Source organism: Vespula pensylvanica, chromosome 18, assembly GCF_014466175.1.
Source record: "Vespula pensylvanica isolate Volc-1 chromosome 18, ASM1446617v1, whole genome shotgun sequence".
NCBI classification, from domain to species: Eukaryota; Metazoa; Arthropoda; class Insecta; order Hymenoptera; family Vespidae; genus Vespula; species Vespula pensylvanica.
The window spans coordinates 2059017-2075100 of NC_057702.1; the positions used below are offsets into that span (position 1 = coordinate 2059017).

The 16084-nt window shown below is 27.5% G+C and overlaps 4 protein-coding genes across 8 annotated transcripts; 2 read left to right on the plus strand and 2 right to left on the minus strand.

The window, feature by feature from the left end:
• Nucleotides 1–590: 590 nt before the first annotated feature.
• Nucleotides 591–5275, plus strand: LOC122635627 (protein FAN-like). Of its 2 annotated transcripts, XM_043826035.1 has the most exons (16): nucleotides 591–955; nucleotides 1143–1376; nucleotides 1464–1662; nucleotides 1735–1920; nucleotides 1985–2056; nucleotides 2125–2333; nucleotides 2393–2555; nucleotides 2637–2791; nucleotides 3022–3200; nucleotides 3279–3410; nucleotides 3489–3692; nucleotides 3791–4067; nucleotides 4162–4392; nucleotides 4476–4564; nucleotides 4661–4912; nucleotides 4993–5275. In XM_043826035.1, the coding sequence occupies exons 1-16, from the start codon at nucleotides 942–944 to the stop codon at nucleotides 5088–5090; spliced, it is 2694 nt and encodes an 897-aa protein (XP_043681970.1). In that variant the 5' UTR covers nucleotides 591–941; the 3' UTR covers nucleotides 5091–5275. The 2 variants fall into 2 exon arrangements, with proteins under 2 accessions (XP_043681970.1, XP_043681971.1); XM_043826036.1 differs by lacking the exon at nucleotides 591–955 and having other exon boundaries at nucleotides 1265–1404.
• Nucleotides 5276–5466: 191 nt separating this feature from the next.
• LOC122635634 (mitochondrial uncoupling protein Bmcp) lies at nucleotides 5467–9602 on the minus strand. 4 transcript variants are annotated; one of them, XM_043826068.1, is made up of 8 exons: nucleotides 9584–9602; nucleotides 8980–9082; nucleotides 8731–8878; nucleotides 8309–8588; nucleotides 8062–8180; nucleotides 6589–6649; nucleotides 6417–6506; nucleotides 5467–6334 (listed from the first exon to the last, which is right to left on the minus strand). In XM_043826068.1, the coding sequence occupies exons 2-8, from the start codon at nucleotides 9050–9052 to the stop codon at nucleotides 6218–6220; spliced, it is 888 nt and encodes a 295-aa protein (XP_043682003.1). In that variant the 5' UTR covers nucleotides 9053–9082; nucleotides 9584–9602; the 3' UTR covers nucleotides 5467–6217. The 4 variants fall into 4 exon arrangements, with proteins under 4 accessions (XP_043682003.1, XP_043682000.1, XP_043681999.1 ...); XM_043826065.1 differs by lacking the exon at nucleotides 9584–9602 and adding an exon at nucleotides 9190–9509; XM_043826064.1 differs by lacking the exon at nucleotides 9584–9602 and adding an exon at nucleotides 9195–9508.
• Nucleotides 9603–9734: 132 nt separating this feature from the next.
• LOC122635631 lies at nucleotides 9735–11189 on the plus strand. Its single transcript, XM_043826060.1, has 5 exons — nucleotides 9735–9938; nucleotides 10031–10081; nucleotides 10146–10259; nucleotides 10318–10534; nucleotides 10608–11189. The coding sequence occupies exons 1-5, from the start codon at nucleotides 9829–9831 to the stop codon at nucleotides 11187–11189; spliced, it is 1074 nt and encodes a 357-aa protein (XP_043681995.1). The 5' UTR covers nucleotides 9735–9828.
• Nucleotides 10575–15679, minus strand: LOC122635635 (protein transport protein sft2). The gene is made up of 3 exons (XM_043826069.1): nucleotides 12148–15679; nucleotides 11879–12030; nucleotides 10575–11792 (listed from the first exon to the last, which is right to left on the minus strand). The coding sequence occupies exons 1-3, from the start codon at nucleotides 12337–12339 to the stop codon at nucleotides 11522–11524; spliced, it is 615 nt and encodes a 204-aa protein (XP_043682004.1). The 5' UTR covers nucleotides 12340–15679; the 3' UTR covers nucleotides 10575–11521.
• Nucleotides 15680–16084: the final 405 nt, after the last annotated feature.

A 16084-nucleotide genomic window follows, 5' to 3' on the forward strand; every position in this document is an offset into this window, starting at 1 on the left:
TCATATAGGTGAAACGAAATATACACATAAAAATTATTTACGACGCACGAAATTTGCACTTAAGAATCTTTCGTAATGAAGACGTAAATTCATTGAAGAGTCGATGATTAAAGTATAATATAATAAATATCTTAAATATTGGTACAAAGGATATGTATTTATTACGCAATATCATTAAATAATTCTATTAAAAGCGTAGAAAAATAAAAATTTATTGGATTAAAAGTACGACGCACACGATGTCAAGGATCCTTCTTACACGTATATTAACACATCTTACACATGTAATAACGCATATTCCTAATAGATAGTATAAATAACACTTCTTGTAGATTTCTTCGATTTTTATAATTAAGATTAAAATATTGTAATAACAATAATTAAAATGATAAAACTTACGAGACTGGGAGCTCCGTTACGAAGTACCTACTCTCGAGGCGTCCGTCGAACAACTGACGATCGCGTCGAATGTTTTTGTATACCGCGGCAATGATACTCGGTCGGTAATTGTTTTGCTTTGTCGATAATAATAGATAATATAAACATTTCGAAATACATTGTTTACGATTATTATAACTTATTGAATTCAATAAAATTTATCGATTTATAAATATGATTTCGAATATATCGTTGCAATTATAATAAATAAAATAACGTCTCTTGAAAAAAAAAGTCCCTTGACTATTGCAATCGTAGATTACAATACATTATCTTAATCATGAAATATCATTGGTTTAAACCACTAAAGTAAACTTTTTCGTGATTCATAACCATTTTGATGCAATTGTTATTTATTTAAAATATAAAACTGCGCTTTTTGTGTAATTTAGAATGTTTGTCCGAAATGAATGTGCATAGTTTACATGTGTACATAAATAGCAGGAGAAACAACGATTGTGATATGTATATGGAAAATCCTTTTATACTTATAAATATATAATATGGAAAAAGAAAGGTGAGTTACTCATTCTTAATCGGATTCATTTTATATAAGCTTATAAATAATAGTAAAAAATTACTATACAATCAGTGTCATATTATTTTATCAAAATTTATAAACATTTAAGTTAATTTACTTTTATGATGTAAAACTGGTCTGTAGAATATGCAAAACAAATCATTCTTTTTTTTTTTTTTTTAAGATTTACAATGCTCCTGTTAGAGCCAGGAGAAATATTTTTTGAAGATTATAGCGTTCAGATGAGAGCGATAGAACCGTTGTTTCCAGAACAAAGAGAATGGATAGATGGAAGATTGAAACTTTGTTCAAAGTCATTAGTTTTTGTAAATAATGATTTCATTCAACCTTTGATCAAAATACAACTTAAAGAAACTATAAGTGTTGAGCAGTATAATTCAGAAGATAATATAGAAGGGTAGGCATAATTTTACAATGTTATTTAGGTAGGTTCAATATAATATTATTAGTTGTCGTTAAATGATGATGCATAATAATTTTTCAGATGTAATAATATGTTGAATATTCAATGTAAACAGTATGTGGAGATGTTAGAAAAAAATGTTCTTGCACCATACAAATTTATTCACAAAAATGCAACTTTCCAATTTTGTTTTAATTATGCAAAGATAGAAAATTGTCTTCCTCAAATGTTGCAATTACTTCGTGCTGCTACTTTGCCAACAGCTGAACAAAATGCAATGGTATATATATTTTTACATAGAATTTATTATTAAGTAATAAATATTTACTGATTTATTTACTCTCTTTTAAAGATAATGACTATAGTTCACTCCAGACAATCACGGGTATCTTTTGATACATCTTGGCTAGAAGATTTATATGAAACGGTTGTGTTAGAAATTCAAGCAAATAAAGTGTTACCACTTGTAGTTAATCCAGGCAGGGTATTATTAACTACATCTAGATTATATTTTCAACCTTATAACAATATGGATCAGGTTAGTAATATTTAATTATATTTATATTATAACATGTTCTATTATTAATTGAATTTTTTTTCAGCATCCTGTTTTAAAAATACAATTAAAAGATATAAGTAGTATTATACAAAGAAGATTTCTTTTGAGACAAGTTGTAAGTATTTGAATTACTAATGATAACATTTGATCTATTTATTGAGTAATAATTTTTATTGCAAACAGGGTCTTGAAATAAAATGGCAAAAGCAACCTGATGGTAAAATTGAATACTTGTTTCTTTCTTTAAACAATCAAAATGACAGAGATGAACTTCATAGAAAATTATTAGATCAATCTGCTGTATCTCTAGAAACAGTTCCTCAAAATCAAATGACAATGAGGTGGCAGAATGGTTCTCTGTCAAATTATGATTACCTTTTGTATATTAACAGGTAAAAATATACAAGATATTATAATAAAAATTGTAAATTAAATAATAATTATGTTTTAGTCTGGCAGACAGAACTTTCCATGATTTGACTCAGTATCCTGTAATACCTTGGATAATAAAAGATTATACATCTGCAACATTGGATTTGGACAACCCTGATATATATAGAGATCTTTCTAAACCTATTGGTGCTCTTGAACCTACTAGATTAGAAAGATTAAAGGTAAAGCATTATTAAAATGTTATTAATGTAGATTTTATGATTATAAATAATTTTTTTTTTTTTTTTTTTTTTTATATATAGGAACGTTACTCAGAAATGTTAGAACCAAAATTTCTATATGGATCTCATTATAGTGCACCAGGTTTTGTATTATTTTACTTAGTCAGAAAGTATCCACAATATATGCTTTGTCTTCAAAATGGAAGATTCGACCATCCTGATAGAATGTTTAACAGGTATTATAATTAACTTAATCATATTCTCTTTATACGCAAATAATGATGAAAAATGTTTTATATTTTAATTCATGCCTGTAATGTCTTTGATAAAGCTATAAATTTAATAGTGTTGCGTATTTACAAAATAGTATTTCATTGTACTTGCCTTTAATATCAGACTCATACTTTTAATACCAGAATGCAGAATCGATTTTTTGTTTCACTCTTGCAAATAAAATACCTAACAGTGTAGCTGACGTATGGAAAAATGTTTTGGTGAACATGTCTGACTTTAAAGAATTGATCCCAGAGTTTTATGACACAAACAATGGTGGTGATTTTTTAGTAAATAGTTATGGTATTGATTTCGGTTATCGACACGATGGTACAAAAATCGGTGATGTGCAGCTACCACCTTGGGCAGAAGGTAAAATATTTTAATTGTACATGTGTGTATTTTTATTGTAATCTTTTTTTAATTATAACAATAAATATAATATTTCAGGACCTTCAGATTTTATACAAAAATTAAGAAATGCCTTAGAAAGTGATTATGTTTCTAAAAATTTACACCATTGGATAGATTTGATCTTTGGATATAAGCAAAGAGGAATTGAAGCAGAGAAAGCTGATAATTGTAATAATATTTAATTATCTAAATTACTTTTTTTAAATGATGGAAATTCATTATATATAAATTTATATATTGTTACAGTATTTTTTCACTTGTGTTATGAGGGAGCAGTAGATTTAGATACGATTCGAGATATTAATGATCGACATGGATTAGAAGTACAAATCATGGAATTTGGACAAATTCCAAAACAAGTTTTTACTCTACCTCATCCCAAAAGATTAATACCAATTATAGATACATTACAAACTGCAACATTAACTGTTTCAGACGTGACAGACCTGAGTGAGTCTTCTATTAATTTAATTATATTCAAATGTTTTAAATATATGTAGTATTATATTTTTTCACATGGATAGATAAAAGTGGAGTATATTTTTCAGATGAAAAATCTCTCATAAGTGACTCAATACATTTGTCTGAATTTTTAACATTTCAATCACATAAGGAAGGAGTATGCTGTATCACAGTAACTAATAAAGGAACATATGATGAAATATTATCAGTAGGTCACGATGGCATGTTTAAACTATATTCTATAAAAGACAAAAAACCTACACGAAGTGTTTCTTTATCTTCTTTGCCTCTTTCATCCTGTATATCATATTATACAGCATCGTCTCATAATATACTTGTTGTTGGCTCGTGGGATAATACACTGTAAATAGATATCCAGTATTATATTAAAAAAATATTTTTGCATCTAATCTTAACACATTATTATACAAGACTTAGTTGATGTTATAATTTCCAGAATATTTTATGATATAGAATTTGGTAGAACGATTGATACATTGCAAGCTCATGAAGATGCAGTTTCTTGTTTAGCATGGAGTCCCACACGACAGATTATTATTTCTGGATCATGGGATTGTACTGCCAAAGTTTGGCGGAGCTATGTCTCAGGACCCAAAATTAAACCTTCAGAATACTTTATAGCTCAGCTGGATCATGATTCAAAAATAACATGTATTGATATATCAAGGTAAGCTCTTTTCATAATTTGAAAGTTTCAATTCATTATGATGAATTTTACTAGTAAGTTGAAATTTACTTGGAAATTTATAGCAATGAGATGTTATTAATATCTGGCACAGAAGATGGAGAATTATTTTTGTGGAGTATGGACAATTACAATTTACAATTCACTGTTAAAGGTAATTTTTTATATTATTTACAATATAAATGTTAAAAATGACTTTTTAAAATAGACTAACATTTTTTTTATATTTCATTTTATCTTATAAAAAAAGGTCACACTGGAAAAGTAAATACAATGACATTTGATCCTGAATGCAAAAGCATCATTTCTTGTGCAGAAGATCAAACATTGAATATTATTGACATTCATACAAGTACTCAGATTTATCACACAAGTTTAGAACATGAAGCACTCACATTAAAATGGAATGGGATGCTATTGTTAATAGGAGATAGCATTGGAAATATCAGCTTATGGAAATTTCCAGAAGCAGCTTTTTTGTCAAAAATCCATTGTCATGACGGTATTATACCATATATTGTATCTTTTTGAAAGTATTAATTAAATACACATAATAATACAATTGTTTTTCAACTATTTTAGGACCACTTTTTACAATAGCAATAACAACTAACAATAGCATGATTATAACAGGTGGAAAAGATAGAAAAGTTATAGTGTGGGAATGCAAAAAGAAATGATGAGTATTCAGTCTATCAAATATTGCAAAGTAAACATTTATAAAAACAAAGATTGCAATATTACTTTTTAATCTGATGTAATATTTGTTAGTGATAAAAAAAGTAATTGTTTTGGAAATATAAGTTTAAACATGTTTAAACATGTTTTAAGTATTCTTTACTTCATTATTACTACTATTATTATTATTATTATTATTATTATTATTATTATTATTATTATTATGTGTTAATATCTTTAAATAAGGACTATTATCTTGTTACAATCCAAGAACATTGTAATATATATTTATATCAAAAGATGAAATTAAATATGCTGTTTAAAAAAAAAATTGTTGTTTATTGTTTTTATTTTATAAAAATGAATTATAGAAGAATATTTAATTTTATGTCGATTATATTTGCGAACATTTATATTTTATAACAGTTACATGTATGCAGATCTTTTGTTAGTATTTTAAAATGATGATTTTATATTATACATAAAATAAGATTAATTATCTGGACAATATATAATATACCATAGATCCCTCAGAAAATATAAATATTAAATTTAAGCTATGTTCTATGTGTATTTTTACATAGTATTCCCATTATTAATTATATGAATTTTCATAATACTTTATAATTTTGGATTTAAACATTTTTTTAGTTGACTAGATATGAATTTAATTAGATTATTTCATCTTTTTACAGAACTTTTATATAAGTCATTTAAGTATACTTCAAAAACATTTCTTTTAAATACTTTTATTGAAAAAAATATATCCTTTCTAAAGTATATTAGAAATATCCTGTATTTTTTATTACTATATCGTGAAATGCAAATGAAATGCAAATTATAGATCGAGCGCAGCTATATGAACATTGTTTTTAAACTCTTAGATTGATTTTCATTAATTAAAAAAGTATGTTATACACTTTTTACAATGTCATCATTTAAGGAATATCTGTACATTAATCGCTATTAACTATAAAGGACACAAACATACATTGATAAAAAAAGTCTTAAAATTAAATGATAAAAAAAAAAGAATATAATATTTCAGTTTTTATATACTGTTAGATTTTCAAACCTAATTTTTAATAGGATCAATACTTAGACGTTTTGTGAAATAAGCTAGTAATAATTAAAGTTGTTTTAATTGTTCATAAGTAATAAAGAATATAATATTCCATGGACCCATCCTAAACCATGTCGGTATAAACCCTTTATATAATGCAAAAAATCCTTCATTTTTTATGGTCTGAAAGAGTAAAGCATAACATATTGTTTTAATTTAAGAAGACTCAAAGAACAAATGCATTGTTATTAACAAATTTACATACTTGAATAAAACAGTCCATACTTCCACTATAAATATGAGGTGGTAACTTGCCACAAGAAGTTGAGACCCTTCTTTGATTCATCAATCGTGTCTACAATTAAAATGCAGATGAAAGTAAACTTTGCACAGCAAATATATTTAATTGTTGATATTATAACTGGATAGTTACTTACACGTACAACATCTATGGGAGTAGAAGCAATCGCACTTCCCATACTGGCAATAAAACTAGATCTGAAATATAAAATTTATATAAGCTATATCAGTTTTTAATAGTTTTTAACAGTTTTTAAATAGTTTTTAATTTTATCATAAATTATCGAATTATAAAAGTTGCAGCTAACAGATCACAATGAACTATAAAATCAATAACTACAGAAATTTAATTCTTATATGTGATAGTTATAAGAAAAAAATGTACTATAATTTACATCATTCGTATATATATTTACATATTCTGTAAATATTTATATTATAAGAAGAGAACCCTTATCCAGGCATTATGCATGAATTTATATTAAAATATATGATGTCTGTGATGACACATGATTATTACAGGAAAGCATACAAAATTATTGTTAGTATCAATTAATGCATTTTGGGATAAAAAAGAAAATAAAAATACTAATAAAAACAGGAAGATTTTTTCACTGCCATTGACATTGAAATTACATAGATTTTTTAACTATGCACTGTTTAGCAATTAGTAAATGGATTTTCTAAAGCTCAGGGGATGCATAAATTGCTAACCAAAAAGGGTTGTGTTGCAGAACATCTGCAGGAACGTGTCAACAAACTTATACTGAACATGGAGTGCTGAACACTTTAGTGTCAAGTCTCTGAGGTCATCTCAATATCCATGTACTGCTTATGCCCATGTGCAAGATAATGAGTATGGACCTGGAAATAAAATGTTGATATTTTAGGAAATGATTGTTCTTTTTTATTAATACAAACATTATATAACTCCATCATGTACAATGCTAAATCCATTGCTAAAACCTAAAGTTTTGAGAGACAAAATATTATTATGTCATTATTACGTCAATTGATTTGATAACACGTTAATGTGTGACAAAATGTTATATAAAATAAAGCATAAACAAAGTGCACATCGAAATAAAAATTAATAAGGAAGACAAACCTTTGAGATGACAGAATGTATTCACATGACATCATGTATTATATGGGATGTTTTTCATAGATATTTTAAAAAGCCAATTATCAAAATTGAAATATATAAATATTTTTTTTAATTATATAAAACGTTAGGTTTAACTATAATTTATGGTAAGATACAAATCACTGATATTTTGCGATATAAAAAGAGTAAAAAATTGCTCGGATAAGGGTTAAGCTCATACAAGTAGTATCAGTAATGCACATTGTACAACATGCATTATATAATACAATGTTTGTAACATACAATATGTTTAACACATGTATAAATTATATTTATAAAAAAATATTTTTTTAGAATTAAAAAAGAAATTCAATCTTGTACTATAAGTAATGTTAAGTAGTTGTAATTTAATCAATCTGATATTTTAATCAATTATCATTATAGAACGTTTCCAAAACATTATAGTTTGTGCCAATGCACATGTATGATTAAATTTTGTTTTTATCAAATGATTAGCACTTACAAAAAATGGTTACTAATGCTGTCTCCAAGAAAATCCATAAATTTCACCTTACTAAAATCATAAATAGGTAATTCTACTGCTGCAATGATAGCAGCTCTTTGAGCAGTAGGTCCTACACCCTGTAAGAATATAAATTATTATCCTGTATACAAATTTAATTACTTACAATGAAACTTTCTTTTCTGATAGAGCTCCTAATGTTACTTCATTTCTGACAAAATTTAAATTTATTAGCTTTATACGTTACCCTCCATAAACCACGAACACCTTCATGTTGATACAGATCTTGAAAACAACTCACTAAGGACAGATTTGCATCGATACCCGTAACTTGCATACGAACTTTTATCACGTCTGTAGGATTAGCTATCGCACTTGATATTGCACCAGCTAATGTTGCACATATAATATTAATAAGTACTGCATCATCTCTTCCCCATTTTTTTATAGCTATTTCTTGAAGAGAATAATAAGTTCCAAATTTTATAGTTCCATAAGTAGCCTGCCTAAGAATAGCCGAACTAATCCTATAGAAGTTAAAAAACATCGCTTTATAAATATCATAATTTTCAAAGCTTAAATAATATGTTTATAAACAACTACTAAGCTATTGTTATAACAGTATTATATAATACTATATCTTCATATATATTTCTAACAAAAATATACCCAGAATATAATGCTCTGAATCCTTCTTCTTTGGATATTTGGAGTAAAGCATTAGTCATACCAGAATATTTTAAATGCGCATGCTTTCTATCTAATTTTTGACCTTGCACTTGCAAACGTGTCTTGGTTGTATCCAAAGGAAAAGTACCTAATAAAAGGTTAGATATTGGAACAATGAATACTATTTCTTCTATAATATTTATGAAAATCTAAGATCTTTATAAAATTGTTATATTCTGACAATCCTACCTAACTCTGCAACAATAGAAGCAAGGCCTCCATAAACAAAAGGTCGCCAATCATTAGATTCTCTTTCTCCCATTACCTTTGCTTATTTTATTAGCAATAAATTCTAGAAGTTTGTTAAAATTTTTTATACATATATGCAAAACAAATCCCTTGTGATGACAATTATTATAATAACTGTATATAATGAAATAATATTTCACAAATAATTACATTACCCACGAAGTTTTTTAAAAGTATAACAATTTATACTCTTTTTGAATACTGATGCAATAATAATAAAAATATTTCACAATATTAAACAACGTCAATTTACTTAAAAAGATTAATTTAAAATATTCTCCCTCGTATACAATCACGAGAGCTCATTCGTCAACCAGAAACTAAAAATTATAATAGACGTGTTCATAGAATTTACGAAATAAATAAGATACGAAATATCTCATCAGAAACGAGCCAAAACATCTGACGAAACATACAGAAAGAAAAATTTATTTGCTGATAATGATTACAAAATTAATATGAAATGTTGTTGTTTATCCCATATTATTTATCATGTTGACTTTAAATACGTAACCTCATATTTCATTAATTATTATTTACGTACTAATTGTAGTAATTCGTATTAGATGTTTCAAATGAAAATATATTTAAGATTATTTGTTTAAACAGATGGAGTATATGTCTTGATGCAATTTTATCTTATTTTTTGTTTTTTTAAACTAACACTAGGTGGCCACTAAGTGCATTTGACCAAAAAACATTGTACGTCTTTATTTAATTTTTATCCATGATTTTAGAAGTAATCACACGTATATCATTGTTTGATCTCTCAACAATAACAATTCCATCATGACTACACCAATATTAACAAAACAACAACAAAGACGAAGTTTGTCAGCAAAAAAAGGACCTATGAAAGGATTGCGTAATGTCCTAGCTCAACCACATGATAATTATTGGTATATATATATTTTTTTTTTACTTTTCAGTATAATATATTTTTTACTTTATAAAAGTTAACAATCAATAATATGTTATTTTTTATTAACAGGCCTGTGCTACACGAGAAGGATAATGTTAAACTAGGTTCCATACTGATAGAGTAAGTTGATATATTAATGTGTGTGTGATTATATAAATAAATTAATTATATTAATATTTTATAGTTTATTTCCCGCATTAAGAAGATCATCGTCAGTTACAAAAAAGAAAAGTACAGAAATAGAAGTAAAAGAAGAACCAGAAATTAGTAAACAATCACTATCTAATAAGGATATATTGTGAGTCTTTATAAATTAAAAAAAAGATTATTTTGAATAATTCATTTCTTTTTTTTAGAAATTCAGTGTACCTTGGTATCAATACTGTTACACGTTCATTAGAAAGAAACACAGCATGTTGTGTCCTATTAGATGCTAATGTGGAACCACCATTTTTAATAAAGCATATTATTATGATGGCGCAGATGAAAAAAGTACCATTGCTTCTTGTACCTTTTTTTAAAATTCTTACACTAGAGAATATTGGATTTAAATGTTCTGCATTTGCTTTGAAGGTATGATCTTTATATTTATGTACGAGTGAAAACAAATTTATTTTATCTAAATTCAATGTATTTTTGATTATAGAAAGTAGTGTTATCTTCAGATCATCATTTTTATACGTTATATAATAATGTATTGGAAATATCTAAAAATTATCCTGCATCAACACAGTCATTACAAATATTCCCCTCTGATGAAGCTTTAGATTGTACAATATCTGATGTCACTGAAGTAAATAATAGTGTACCTAAAGAAAATACTTCTGAGGTTAACAAATTAATCCCAGATGAAAATGTATATAAGTTTAGATCATCACGCAAAGAAAGAATATTTATTCCACCAAATGCAACCTGTAATACCAGTAATATTCAAGAGGAAAATACTGATTTTATTTCCATAACTAATGTCAGTCTTAATGATAATGATAACAATGTATCAAGTTTACAAAGCACGAGATATTTCGATTTTTCTTTAGATAAGGTTAACGAATCTAAAGAAGTAATAAGAAAAAGAAAAAATAATACAAGTGATGTAAAAATGAATTCTAACAAGAAATCTAATAATATTATGTATCTACCCTTGAAAGTAAAACAATTGCGAGGAAATAATAATAGAACAAAAGCTACTAAAGTTCCTAAAAATAAGAGGTATAATCTACATAAATAATCAATTATAATAATTATAATATTTTTGTTACCTAATTATATGTTAAAATAAATGTATATGAGATATTTATGATTATTTAACATTATTGCTTTTGTACAATAATGATCGTATTAAAAATAAAAAATTTTGAAAATTTTGAAAAGTTATCTTCTAAAACATATCCTATACAGAAATACATATATAAACAAGAATGTGCATTGGTATACACAATACAACATAAAAATGATAGAACAATATAATACAGTCTTTGAAAACTATAGACACAGATATTTTAGAGAAAGATTTCTTTATATTATAAATACGTAGTTTTTGATACCTAAAATATAATAATATCATACAGGTAAAGAAGAATTTACAGATGACTTGAACATTCTGGTAAAAAACATTAGGCCTGTAGTTCCACCTGGAATACCTGATAAAAGGAATGATAACATAGCAATTATCTGTAAAACAGCACAAAGTACTGTTAATGGTGTTGATTGTAAGTGGAGTGCAAAATACAATGTGCCTATCAATGTTACAAAATAAGATATCGTAAAACATCTTCTTTCAGCCGTGAATAGAGATTTTAGATAATTTATCGGACCCCACAAAAAGCAGAAACTGCAAATGACAATAAATTATTTCATAATATTATCATATATAACTCGTTAGAGTAATAATTAATTAGTAGTGATTAATTTACCTACCTTAATAAAAAGAATGAATTTCCTAAAGTATATAACAAAGCAAATTTTCTTGCTTTTGTAAGAAGTAAAGGGATATACATGGCCGAAAGACAAAAGCATAATAATTCCATAAAAAAGCAAAAGATAAAGCCCATCAGTCTTTGCATTTTCGTCTAAGAGAAAAAAAAAGAAAAAACAAAAAATAGTAAAATATTACATCGTTTCGATATTAAATTACGATATGAAAATTGTGTCAATCTAAATTTTAAGGTTATAACGAAGAAACTTACCATACTAGGACAACATTCTTTTTGTGTTCCTTGAATCCATCCCGTTTCTTCCTTCGTTTCATCTGTGTTTCTTCCAAGCCATTTCCCAATGTTCGGCTTCGGTAATGTTACGGAGGGTACAGAGATTTTAAACTGTTTCTCATTTTTGTTACTGAGAAGATATTCGTTTAATTCTTTGTTGAGGTCGGCCATCTTGATACGTCATCGTTCTTACTCGCGCACACGAAAAATATTCGATAAGACTATTTCCTAACTTATCGACTATTATTTCTCGAACGAAAAACTATATAATATTTTTTAATTATTATTATACTTTACTCGATTTCTTTTTTTCGTAAAATTTTTCAAGAAAATATCTCGATGAAAAAGTTCAATATAAACTTGGAAATACGAAAATTACACGAGGGCCAATCAGAATCGATTTGGCGCGAATACAAACTCACGGTGGATTTTCAAACTTACATTTATTTAAACAAATCAACATTTACCTCATATTTACGGACTGTATACTGTATTTGTTGTACGGCGTAATGTATCGCTTTCTCTCTCTCTCTCTATATATCGCAAGATCGTATTGTTCCTGCAACGCGTGTTTTTATCGCTTTGGGATCGTATGTGTCGATGGAATAATTATAACGAGACTAGAAGATTTTGACTAGAAACAAGAAATTGTTCAAATGTCATGATCGAAGACAATAACGATGTTAATAACTAATTATAATAATATAATAATATACTAATAATGGTAATAATAATAATAATTATAATAATAATAATATTAATAATAATAATATCAATAATAATCAATAATATAATCAATAATCAATAATAATAATAATAATAATAATAATAATAATAATAATAATAATAATAATAATAAATGACAATAATGTTAATAATTCCGATGATGATAATGATAACATTAAAAAGCACAACTTAAAGGAAACATGACAATCTTAATTAACAAATCGATCACATTCGAATACACAGTAGTACACGCTAACGAACCATATTCTTTGTAGGTCCATTTTATCCTCTTATATTTCTGGTTTTATTTATTTTTTTCTTTTTTTTTTTGTTTTATCACGCTAAATACGTACTGCTCGCGACCGCTCGATATCTCGATTACACGATATATGGAATGAGAATGCTAATTAATAATTATTCGACATGAAGGTTCCTAAAATCATGCTTGACCGCGAAACGAACTCTTTTTGCTTGGGATTAAAAGGCTTTTACACGATTACATCTCGGGTACGTAAATTATGCTGCGTGCGCGTGTGTATATGTGTGTGTCCGTTATGTGTTAAGTATGACATGAAAGTATCAACTGCGTATATATATACGTGTGTGTATGCGTGTATGTATATATATATACATACATATATATACACACACATGTGTGTTTTCGCGATCGTATGAGTGCCTGTAAATGTAAGGGACTTTGTTTTAACTATATACTTTGGCTTTTCGACCGTTTCACGCACTTCCTTTTCTCTCTCTTTCTCTCTTTCTTTCTCTATCTTTCTCTCTTTCTTTGTTTAAATTTCACACATACATTTTCACTCATTCACTCACTCACTCACTCACTTACTCACTCTCTCCCTCTCTCTCTCTTTTTTTCTCATTTTTAACGCTAATGGCAGCACAGATACAATTTTTATATTGTTAGCATCCATGCTCAATCTGTTCTTATTACAAATATACGCGTAAAGATAACACGCGCCCAATTAACGTCATCCATTTCTCGTAAGATAAAACGTTAAAGAGCTGTGCTTTATCGGAGATTAATACGCGAATAATAATTATTAAGTTTATGTATATAATATACAATACGCACGCGAGATAACGCCAGAATCAAATAGTGTGCACTACGAAGAAAGAAACTATAGTTCGTGTGTGCATATGTTTATGCATGTATTTATGTAAATTATGTGTATCTCTTTTTATACTTTTCTCTTACAATCTTTCTTATTCTCTCTCACTCTTTTTATCTGTGTGTATTTCTATGTATGTGTGGATATCTCAGTTTCATACGTGTGCACGTGTGTGTGTGTGGATATGTGTGTGTTAATGCTGTTAATATATGGAATGTGTGCAAAGAATATAGAAAGAAGAAACAAATTCTTTCATTATGCAGCATATCATAGTAATAGAAACCTTATCACGACGAGGATATGATTATCATTTTCGTCGAAAGATAAGAGGAATGAAATATATAATTAGAACGGAGAGGAATTGTAAGAGCAATCGAAAAAAAGGTGAGAAATTTCGACGTCTCCTATTTCTTTCTCTCTCTCTCTCTCTCTTTCTCTCTTTTTCTCTCTCTCCCTTTCTTTTTCAATTTTTTTTTTCTAGAAATTTTCGATAAAGAAGACGGGTAATTCAATAAAAAAGATGAAAAAAAATGTAAAAGAAGAAAATAGGAAACGTTTTATCGTTTATATTACAGTAATCAGTTCTCATCGATAATCGTCAGTAATTGTCGATAATTATTTTATGTAAGTAACTTATATTCTTTTACACCTTTTTTCTAATCGACGAATAGAGAGAGAACGACACAAAATGTAGAAAGAAAGAAAGAGAGAATGAGAAAAATGATTAAAAGGAGAGAAGCAAAGAAAGAGAGAGATAGAGAGTGAACACGATTATCATTAAAATCGATAGTCGAATGAATCGTCTTTCGAACGATATCAACTGACAACAATTAATGCTAATCCGCATTTGGGAACACAACTAACGAGAACACTTCATTCATTCTAAGTTGCCTTGTTGATGACACTGTTGCTTCCTTTAATTATATACGAAAGCGCGAGAGAACTTAGAGATTCTCGTATTTTCTTTTTAAGCGGTGGTATCGTCTAAACGAAGAGCATTTATTTAAATTTGCAGAACACGTGAGTATCTTTAATTAGAAGAAAATCATTTACGATAGTTTTTAAGATCGTTCGATATCTGGCAGGTAATGAGGGGAAAGAAAAGAATTATAATTGTTTTTTTTAATTCTAATTGGGTGGACTCTTTATACTCGCGTATTAATTTTTTTTGGACAGTATCTCAATATCGATCATACACGTTTAAAAATGAAAATAGTTCGACGAAAAAGTTCGTCAATGAAAGAATTTTATGAATAAGACGAATTTGTGAATCGATCAATGATCGTCGAGTATCGCTCGTAAAATTATTTATGTCGAGTATCACTGGACGATCATTGACTCGTTTCTGTTTTTTTTCGTTTCATTCATAAAACTCCGCACATTGATTGACTATATCGTAGACACGTTAAAGTTCTTAAATCGTTTTATTGCAAGATAGAATCATCGATCAACTTATTCCATAGAATTATTTTCATCTTTAAATTGATAATAAAAGTTGTAAATAAAATGTTGGTCCAACATTGACTCCACATTTACAAAATTAATCATTATCATTCGCTATCTTCATCTGTCTCTCTCTTTTTCTTATAAATTCTTCACGTATATACGTATCTATATCTGTTTTTTTCTCTTTCTTTACAGTCTCACCAGAGTATACTTAAAAAATAAATTTTACAGAGCAAGAGAGAGAGAGAGAGAGAGAGAGAGGGAGGGAGGGAGAGGGAGGGAGAGAGTCAAAATAAAAAAAGAAAGACTCATGTTTCTTTCTTCTTTCCCTTCATACCAACGATTCGTATTTCGCAAAGCGAATGAATGATTATTTTCGCGTACGAAAGATCCCGAATCGTATTTTATTTATTTATATATCTTTTATTTCTCGTAGAAATTGAGAGTCCTTCTTTACGTCTTTTTAATTTTCCATCGTCGAATCATCGTCGTTAGGCAAACGAATTAGATGAATTAGACGAATTTCAAAATCTTGTGTAAATCTTGCAAGAACGAAGCTTCAGATTTCTAATTCTAATGATGTATCGATTATCTGTAAAGTATAGAGAATCGAT